This window comes from Aplidium turbinatum, chromosome 9 (assembly GCF_918807975.1).
Source record: "Aplidium turbinatum chromosome 9, kaAplTurb1.1, whole genome shotgun sequence".
Lineage (NCBI taxonomy): Eukaryota > Metazoa > Chordata > Ascidiacea > Aplousobranchia > Polyclinidae > Aplidium > Aplidium turbinatum.
In genome coordinates, this window is record NC_137480.1 from 18,586,946 (window position 1) to 18,598,143 (window position 11,198).

At 36.5% G+C, this 11,198-nt stretch overlaps 1 protein-coding gene across 1 annotated transcript; it reads left to right on the top strand.

Moving 5' to 3' along the window:
• Positions 1-4,203: 4,203 nt before the first annotated feature.
• Positions 4,204-10,613, top strand: LOC145777345 (gamma-interferon-inducible lysosomal thiol reductase-like). Its single transcript, XM_082588707.1, has 6 exons — positions 4,204-4,467; positions 4,691-4,768; positions 4,993-5,091; positions 6,155-6,295; positions 6,453-6,521; positions 8,975-10,613. Exons 1-6 carry the CDS (start codon positions 4,255-4,257, stop codon positions 8,999-9,001), a joined length of 627 nt encoding a protein of 208 aa, XP_082444833.1. The 5' UTR covers positions 4,204-4,254; the 3' UTR covers positions 9,002-10,613.
• The last annotated feature ends 585 nt before the right edge of the window (positions 10,614-11,198 follow it).

Genomic DNA, 11,198 nt, shown 5'->3' on the forward strand with positions numbered 1-11,198 from the left:
GATGTCCGTATTTCAGCTTGATGTATCGCTCTGCGTGTATGTTGCATCAAAGCAGCTGACGTTGGTGGCAGCTTTTCAATAGTGCAACCATTGGTAAACATCATATAACGGCATTCGTCTACATCCGTGATAGTAGGACTATTGCCATAAAGAGCTATGACATACTTTTGTATGTCATTTATAGAACTAGGTGAGCTTGAGAAATTCAGAGAGTTAAATAAGCCACACATTGCGGTAAGATTAAGCATCCAACAATCCCAAGCCTTTTTTTCCGAAGACGAAACAGTATCACAGATTGTGATAGCATAAAACAAAGGTAAAGAAGCGCAAATCATCTGAGATTGAGGTGAAGATGAAACAATATCATGGATTGGAATGAAGCGAGTTTTTTCTCCAACTCCAAATTCAACCCATAGTTTACAGATTTCTAACTTGTCAAAACACGAAATTGCAATAATTACCACATCAGTATCTACTGTTTTGACTATGGCATCGGATTTTCCATGTTTCACATGGAGAAACATACGGGTGTCTGCCTCTTCGTGATCACATGGGGAAACATCAGACATGTCCAATGTTTGATTGTTAAGAGCTGTATCTAATGATGTTACAACAATCGTAAACAAGTTTGGATCGACTGAAGTTATCACAGCTTGTTGAACCAGTTGATATAACGCAGTTTTGTTGCTGTCATTTCCCAAAAACTCAGACCAGTTGAGAGGAAGACGAGTATTACTTGTGACAGCCACGTAACATCCAGACCCTGTTTCTTGCAGAAGATAAGCCTCAGATAGCTACTGCCATCACAGAACATGCCAGCAGTGTGATGTCAGCCGATTATGAAGTAGTGAAAGAATCTGCCTCGAAAACCGATCACTACATTCCTTGATGGAGGGTTCTTGTTGCATCGAGTGCCATGGAAACTGGAGACAGTTATGGGTCTATTGCACAGTCGTATGCAGATTTTACCATTCGTCATTATCGCTTAGCAACGGTGGTCTTTGATGGATATGGTGGTCCGTCTATCAAAGACAATACCCATCAAAGACGCGGCATGAACGTCCACCCGGTTGTTCACTTTACTGTAGACACCCAGTTCATTGGAAAGAAGGAGCAGTTCTTGCCTCGAGCTTCCAACAAGGAAGGATTAATTTCTGCTCAACTGAGGAATAGAAGCTGCAATGTGATGAACGCTCCAGGTGATGCAGATGTTGACATCGTCAAGACGGCAGATGGACAGCCCTCATCGACATAGTACGGCTTTAATTGGTGAAGACACGGACCTTTTAATATTGATACTACGCTATGCTGACACTGACCCAGACATTAAAGACCTCTACTTCCACTCCGAAAAGGCTTACGCAACCAAAATACACGACATCAACAAACTTAAAGCAATCATCGGACCAGACATAATTATGCTTACAGCTCCTCTTCATTCATGCATTCACCGGTTGTGATTCAACGTCAAGGATATTTGGTATCGGGAAGAAGACGCTTTCCAGAAACTAGTGAAAAGTCAACCAATAATCAAAGAATGTGCAAATTGCTTTATTCTCCCAAATCAGACAGACCACATCATTAAGGATCTTGGAAACAAAGCTATGACCGTTATGTTTGGCAACGATGGCAGTAGTAACCTAGAAACACAGCGATACAATACATTGGTCAAGAAAATTAAAACAGCCAAATCCTTTGTTCACCCTGAACGCTTGCCACCTACATCATCCTTTACCAAATTCCACTGCCTCAGAGTTTACTACCAGATCATGGTCAGGATGGGTAGGCTACTGACGATGGTATGGATGCTCTAGACTGGGGATGGAAAGTAGACAATAATCAGATGGTTCCAATCATGACGAACATGAAAGCTGCCCCGGACAACCTACTGAAAGTGATCACTGCAATTGCGAATCGTGTTCACCTCACTGTAGTTGCCGGAGATATGTGCTACCATACCATGCTGGATGTGGACCATGCCAAACTGGTTCATGTGTCCATACAGCAGTCACATAATTACAGACGATGACATCGAGAGTCACAGCGATGAGCATTAGTAATACTTGATCCATTTGCTTTCTTTACGCTGATTATGTCAAGAGTCTACATGACCACATCGTATGAGCTCTTTATGCCTGCTCAGTTAACCCAAATACACATAGAAATTTACCGGGTTTATTAATAAACAATACATTGTTATTGTACATTTTTAATTGTTTTGGCAGCCATCTTGGATTGCCATATTGAATTTATAGGCTATCAGATAATTTAACAATTCTGAGAATGGTCTCATTGACTTCACAAGGTATAAAAACCTAGATATAGACACCAAAACTACACGTTTTGGTCATATGATAACCTAGTTATGGTCAATTTACTGTCATTTTAATGGTTTGGCAGCCATCTTGGTTTGCCATATTGAATTTATAGGCTATCAGATAATTCAACAATTCTGACAATAGTCTCATTGACTTCACAGGGTATACAAACCTAGATATAGACATCAAAACTACATGTTTTGGTCATATGATGACCTAGTTATGTTCAATTTACTATGTTATTTTAATGGTTTAGCGGCCATCTTGGATTGCCATATTGAATTTATAGGCTATCAGATGAATTAACAATTCTGAGAATGGTTTCATTGACTTTACAGGGTATAAAAACCTAGATATAGACACCAAAACTACATGTTTTGGTCATAGGATGACCTAGTTATGGTCAATTTACTATTATTTTAATGGTTTGGCGGCCATCTTGGATGGCCATATTGAATTTATAGGCTATCAGATAATTCAACAATTCTGAGAATAGTCTCATTGACTTCACAGGGTATAAAAACCTAGATATAGACACCAAAACTACATGTTTTGGTGATACGATGACCTAGTTATGGTCAATTTACTATGTTATTTTAATGGTTTAGCGGCCATCTTGGATTGCCATGTTGAATTTATAGGCCATCAGATGATTTAACAATTCTGAGAATGGTTTCATTGACTTTACAGGGTATAAAAACCTAGATATAGACACCAAAACTACATGTTTTGGTCATATGATGACCTAGTTATGGTCAATTTACTGTTATTTTAATGGTTTGGCGGCCATCTTGGATGGCCATATTGAATTTATAGGCTATCAGATAATTCAACAATTCTGAGAATAGTCTCATTGACTTCACAGGGTATAAAAACCTAGATACAGACACCAAAACTACATGTTTTGGTCATATGATGGCCGAGTTATGGTCAATTTACTGTTTTGTTCAATGGTTTAGCGGCCATCTTGAAAATAACCACTTTCCGGAAGTTGGATTCCTTAAGATTTTGAATATGTTAGTACTGACACTCAATACTAATCAAATCAGTTGAAAAACCATTGGTAACTTATTGTAACCAAAAAAGTAACACCAACAACAAACAAGCGACTACAATAAGAAAAAAACAAGCAAAAAATTAATACATGACGTCACAATGACGTCATTAATAACATAATTTTGTGCGATTTTTATCTCGTGTATTTTGTAGTGGCAGTCAGTCCAAATGTAAAAAAATAACGTATCTAATTGCATAAAAATGCCGTGAAAAGAGCTCAAAATTGACTTGGGGGGAATCCCCGATTTGGGGGTGATCACGTGACCCAAAAGGTTGCGGCACCCACTAAAATTGAAGTTAGATTCATCAGCTACAAAAAAATGCAAAAAAACAACGTGTAACACGTTTAGCCTAAAGATGCTCATTTTTGCCCCTAAGGGCCTGAACTATAGTTGTGGTTAATTCATTAATTACATTGAGCGGAATCTGGCAACATTGCATCAACAGAACAAAAATTGTTTTGACTTTTGAATGATCGCGATTTGCGATTGGTGCATTTGGTGGTGCCATGAAACTTCAAGTACGGTACACTGTTCAATTTGTTTATTCGATTTGCAGCTTTGCATAAAGATTAAATATCTGGCTTATATCCTGTGTTCCTTTTGGACAATGGACATCAAAAATTTTGTTCCTAATGTGTTCACTCAAAAATGATGGTAGTCATTTGAAGGTCGAGTTGGCGTTGCCGTTAGAGAAGTTGTTAGGTACATAATGTTGGGGCTTGTTCTCAATAACCTTTAATGTGCACAAGCAGTAACTTCTGTTTAGCACTTAGATTTCTTTGGACGTATAATAGCTTTATAAAACAATTTATTGTTACAGAATTGCTTCATTTTACAGTAAGGCTACATTAACATTACGGCATTACATTAAGTTCAGAATGAAAATCTATCTACTTTCTGCTCTTGTTTTGGCCATATTAGCCTGTGCTGAAGGAAGTACAGCAAACAAGCCAGTGCATGTTGCAGTTTATTTTGAAAGTTACTGCCCAGATTCAATTCGCTTTTTAACTACCATGTTGTACCCAACCTACAAAACCTTAAATACCACCAACATTATGGATGTTTTGATTGTTCCTTATGGCAAAGCTCGTGTAAGTTACTTTTGCAATTAACATGTCAAGATTGGCTTATTATACTCTAGAAATTAATTTGTAGACTCATGTGACTGGTGTAGCCTACTGTGTGGTTTTCTTACTAAAAACATTTGTTAAGAAGGATCCATATCTTAAAAAGTTATTTACTTGTATATATATATATATATATATATATATATAGTGATGAATAAATAATTAATGTGAAACTTTTATATGCCAGTATTTTGAGCAACCTGATGGAAGCTACAAGTTCTTTTGCCAACATGGACCAGATGAGTGTTTGGGAAATACTATTGAGGTTAGTAATGTTACTATCATACCGGTAATTATAAGTATGAATTTAAGACATGTCGTAGGTCTATTGCAAGCTATCAATATTAGTAAACTAGGGTGCCTATCGCTATAGTTACAATACTAAGTGGTTGATGATAATGGCCATTTTATTGAAATGTCTTTTTTGTTATGTATAAATATAATATGATACCGTATACATAATGTTTAAACTCAAGTTGTTATTTGCAGAATTGCTTGCTTCACGACACCCATTTTAACCCAGATCTATACTTACCAGTGGTGCAATGCATGGAAACAGCAAAGGATCCTGATTCTGCTGCTGAACAAGTATGTACCAAGCAGTGATGTACGCACATACAAAAATTATTGACGCCGTCAACGTAAACGCAAACGTTCGAAAAACCATATGCCGTATGCATCAACGTAACTTGTAAAAAAAGTTGGCGGCGTCAGCGTTAGCGCATACTCTAGCGTAAACTCATTTTGTTTGCTAGGTGCCAAACATTCACACGGTATAAACCACTCGAAACAAACAAGTTTTATTTGAATTTCCATGAAGAAACACAAGCGTCTGAAAGTGTTCATCTGACATTTTGCTGCGTTTTGGTTTCAATATGTCTTGCCCATTGAAAACATTCTTTCAACTTATTCAAAATTTGGAAAGTTTGATTAAAAAAATGCAAACAACAGCTAAGACATTAAAAAGTATGCGTTGAGGCTATGTGCTAAAAAACCGCAAAAACTATACGGCGTAGCTATCAAGCGACAACTATCTATAAAACTATCAAGCGACAACTATCCAAAAAAATGTGGCCGCAAGCGTTAGCACAAACAAAAAGTCTACGCCACAAGTCTACGGCGTAGAATTTGCGATGTATACGTACATCTCTGGTACCAAGTACTGTGTAGTCATAACTACACTCAAATGTTTTTCATATCTACTTATTATCTGTGGGGAATCTTTGTTTTCAGACCGAGAAAACCTCTTTGGAAGCTTTATTTTGCCAGTTTCGCATATATACGTGTAGACTGTAGAGTCTTTGAACCACCCACACAATTTGTTGTTGTCTTTGAGTTATCCCATGCACTAGCTGCCGTACATTTTTATCAATCAAGATGCGCTGGTTTAAGGACATGATATGCTCTTCTGGTGTAGACTAACCAAATTATTACAAGATGATATTGAATTGAATGCCTTGTGAACAGTCTTATTCAATTTTTGAATGTGACTGTTTGACTATATATAATATGTGTTTTGCTTATTTTTGTAAACTAATTTATTTTGTAAAAGTGTAAGCTCTGGAAATTGTAAGGTAGAGAATGTACAATTTTGTTTTTGAACTTTTTGTACTCACTCATTTAAACTTAGCCGATTCCTTTCATCTTGCAGTGTGTAAAAGATGCCAAGTTGAACTGGGATGCAATCAATGCTTGTGTTGGTGGACCAGATGGTAACAAATACATGCATCAAGCTGGAGTTATGACAGAAAGGCAGAATCTAAACTGGGTTCCATGGATTGTTATCAATGGGGTAAAGCTTTTCAACCTGCAAATATGTTATTTTTATACATTGTACGATGTAGGCCTATACAGATTTTATAAAATTATTATGCACAAAATTTTGCCTTGATCTATGGATGTATGGTTGATTTTCAGCTGATTTGTCGCCAATAACATTCTTGTTTTAGGTTCATAATGATGACATACAATCATCTGCAACTGCAGATCTTCTCAAAGTGATATGCAGCACATATGAGGTAGTTATAATTAACTTTTTTTAACCTAAGTAATGTTTTGCTATGAAATGGTTGTGCATTTCAATTCTTGCTCACTATATTCAAAATCAATCTTATTGCAATAGAGGATCATCAATTCTACAACAAAACGTTTATTATCATCTGTTTGTGGAACATCTTTGATGGACTAGGCTACTTTGTTCAATCATACACTTTGTTTTGTGCACATATGCCAAACCAAGCAATAGCATCGCACTGATCATGTTAAAGACAGAAAAAATTCAAACCTTTCCTTGCGCAACAAGCTATCTTCAGGATTCAGGCATTGGAAAGAGTGATTGACGCCGCACTAAAACAACATCGAAAATATAGCTCTTGAGATGGCTGTTGTACTGATGAGACCCAACTATGTCGAAACACAACTTGCATGACCTTTAAGGCTTTCATTCAAATTTGTTTATTAATTCAAAGGTTTATCATGGGTCTTGCTTTCACTAAGAGAAGTTGTATGGCATACTGATTAGCCATAAAAATGGTGTTTTTATTCACATTTTGTACAGATTTCTTGGTTCAATTATCGAGTGTTCTAAACTTTTTAGTCACCCTCACCTTAATAGCACAATGGGAGAGTAACATTGATTACCTTGAAAATTTAAATAATTATAATCGATCACACTGCCATTGCAACAGCATTATGTCTGCATTTGAAGATAACAATATCTTGACCATGATTCTGCATCTTTCATCCATTTAAAGTTTTTCATTGAAATTTAACAACAAACGAATAAAGATTCAGAATCGTTTCTCATTGAAAGACGTTCCTCATCGTAGCTGAACGTTCGTCTTGTTGATTATGTTGAAGTTTCTGGTAATTCATGTTGAAGCGTCACTTCCGTTTAAAATTTCAACCAAAAAGTGTTACTTTGCACGTCAAAAGACCGATCTCACACGAGAATAGATTTTAATTGAACAATTCAGTCGAATTGAACATTTGAGATTTCAGAATGGACAGTGAGATTTTCATAATCATAAGACTACAAGTACAGCATATTTCTTAAGTCTTGATGCATTTTTTAACATAAAGTCACTTGACAACCCACTCAAATTGCTTTAAAATGCACCATTTAGTATATTTGCAAACAGGAAATTTTGTGTGGTGAATGTTTTCCATGCAAGTGTATAAATAAAGACTCAAGAACAATTTTTAGTTAAAACCAATGAAGTCAAACCAGGATTAACGTTCGGTCATAACTTGCGTTACTTTTTTTTTTTCTTAAAAAAATCTAAAAATCACTGGACACAACAGGCTAAAACTTAGCAAGAATGTCATTCTCCCACATACATAAAATTGACAAAGCAAAATCTTCTCAAGTTTGTGACACGTGATTGAAATTCAAAAGCGTTTTGATGTAATCGTATTGTAAATTTCAACTTTCCAGCTTGCAAATCAGTTCCTTTTTACTTTGATTCAACGTCTGCAGACGTTAAAATGTATGTTAACAAAGCTGATTTACAAGATTGTTACTGTTATTGCCTCACTTGTTCATGAATATTGTCTGACCACAAACTACCTGAGGCGTTTTAATAAACAAGGGTTGAATAATAACTGAAAGAACCACAGGCCATATTTGCATGTGCGCCAAGTAGATATCAAGCACCGGTCTCCAAACACAGTTTCTACAGAGCAAGTGGCATCTGCAGCTGCTAATTTCCGAAACTTGACATGGCATTGGCAACGTCCGGACTATATGTGATGGTATTAGTTGGTAGAGCATATGTTGTTTTTCTTAGCATATATCTTAGCTGAGGTGTCGGAAACTGATACAGTATAATATGAGTGAAATTTTATCTAGACGTTTCCTGGTTTCGTTTTAAAATTACGTCAAATAATGCAATTTTCGTATTGCGAGAAGGTCGGTTTATTTGTCAGTGTGCGTCACTCAGTCGAGAAAGCATCTGTCAATTTTCCCAGAGTATGACGTAACTGTTGAACAGACAACAGCTGGAATTAAACTCACCCTTGTTTTACGTTTTCTTAAAGAAACAATTTCCTATTCTGAATGCTTTTAGGTTCCCTGCCTTAATTGCGCCCACTTGCTGTTCCCATGTTGCCAAGCTTGTGTTGCATTGTAGCAATTTCTAAGTTTGTTTACTACGCGAAGCGTAATTGGTCTTTAGTTATGCCTTTATGATTACATTTTAAAGTTACACCAGCAGTCATACTGGTTTAGAGTGCCCAAATGAGACTTGTAATTTGTCTGATAACCATCTAACATGGAACGTAAACAATAATTTGTTAATGTAAATTTTTATTACTAATGTCATTTATTATCGCCAACAGCGACTAGGAACTGAACATGTATGATAATGGCTATGCTCTTCGTGCTATTATTTCTCGGTATACAAATGCTATTAGGGTAGTACCTGTTTCTTGTATGCAATGTCTTTTTAACATCATTATTGTTGCTTTGCAGGGAGACCAACCAAAAGAATGCAACTAAGATAGAATGGAGGTTTTATCATGTTGTTTATTTTAATTTCATCGTGATTTTGTGGTGTGATAATTTTATGGTTTTACCAACTGCCCTTGTTTACCGATTTAACCGCATTGCACTTTTTAATGAGCGAAGCATGTCTGATGTTAACCGCACAGATTTTCTTTCTAAAGATACCTGAAGCTATAAACTCAGCATTTTCGATTTTTTTTTTAATTTTATGGCCTTTTGCACTTACGCTTTCCATCAAATGCTGTGTAGCTTGTACCCATGCGAAATAACGCGTTGTTTGGCATGCACTACTTGTGTTACATCATCTTAAACTTTAGTACAGTGCTATCGTGTGCTACTCTTAGCAATCGAAGGCTTTCCGTGCTTGTCTAATGCTGTTTATGTTGGTGACACGATTGAAGCTAGACCAGTACGTTAGGGGGACATCATGTCTCTTGAGGGCAACAAAACAAGACTGTAGAAGAGATTATAAGCGTTAATTGAAAACACAATTTTTAGTATAACGAACATGATTCTAAAGGAAGCAAACACTTTATCTCCTGAACAATTTTTCCCTATAGAAAATCATGTTGTCAGGGAGGCTACGTCCGTGGTAACAACCGATTTTTTAATCAATGGTCAGCAGCGATACGTTTTTGTGTGGTAAGTGTGTATTTTCACAAATGATTGTGGTTCTTGGCCAAAAAAGAACTGTAATGCTTGACATTGGTATCTTATCAGCACCGACAGATTTTTTATAACACAGAAGCAAATACGGTACATTTCATTTGAAGTTTGCCAGATGGTTTGTTCGTATAAGGAACAAGTAACATAGATATATTAAAATTTGTCTTTTTTACAAGTGTCTTTTAACGGTTTTAGAACTGTTTTATTTTTCTTGTTTGTAGCCTATATTTAGGGGAGAATTACGACTTCTTAGCATACAAATTTTTATTTTTGCTTCACTGGCTATTACAAGCCTACATGGTGGAGTAACACTATAACATATGTGCAATAAAAGTTTACAGATAAAAGTGGAGTGTATCATCAATTCCTCGTATTGTCAATACCTCGTTGTTTATGATATTCGTCATTAGTAACATATCTTGACATCATCACTTTATAGGCGTCGCACAAGTTTTGTTTTCGCAGTTGACCAATCAGTTTATGTCGCATGTGTAACTTCGTGGCATTTTTGCATCAAGCAACAAAGAAATCTTAATCGTTCCAAAAAAGTTTTTTTCTTGCATGAGTTAGGGACATAAGCACAGGAGCTAGCAAGGGAGGTAATCGCCCCCCACCGCCATCATCTCTCCCAAAAACATCTTTTGATACTATTACAACGTTTAAATGCCAATGTAATTCACGTTAAATGGCTTTTTCCTTCCTAACAGTTGCTTTTGCCCCTTTAAAATTTTCTTTCTGGCTACTCCTCTGACATAAGTTACTTCGCAGTTTACTTGTCCCATATAGTACAGTAATTAATAGGCTTAGCCTATGCCCTTTTCATGGACATAAACAAATATGCAAAGCTTGTTTGCAAAGTTTTTACCGGTCATGTTTTGTGTGTTATTTCGTACGCAGTTGTGGTTGGTGTGAGATTATTGGTGTTATTAAACTTTTATAAGAGTAACAACTTAAGTTGTGTTTGTAGACCAACAAAGCAACTCATTTTCTATGCTTAGTGTATCAAGCATCGTTGCTACTCAGTCAGTATGACTTACTTAGCTTTCTCATGTGAGAAAAGATAAGTTAATGTTTTACAAAATCACGATGGCTAAAGGCAATTAGTTGGCTGAGAGCATAAGCTTTTCCAAACTAGATGGTGTGAGAACAACAAGACAAAATTATTGAGACTTAGCTTTTATAACAGACCAGGCTTTAAAAGTCATATTCGTCATCGACACCATTCAGAATTTAATGTCCCAACTCTCGGACAGGAGACCATGGCAAGAATTTGGATTATCTGTATTGGTAGGCTACTAAGATGTGTTTGATAATTCTTTATGCAGTGAGTCACCACTCACCAACATAATCCGGGACTACAGAGAAGGGGACTTCCGACTGATAAAATTTTTCTTCTGTCATTGGGCTTTAAGAGGGTCGTTGTGCGCATGCGCGAACTTCTTAGTGGCATGTTCAGTATTGGTTTGTCAGTTGAAGATTGGAGGTTAACTCATGAAGTGATGTAGTAGTTTAAGTTTGCTTTGCT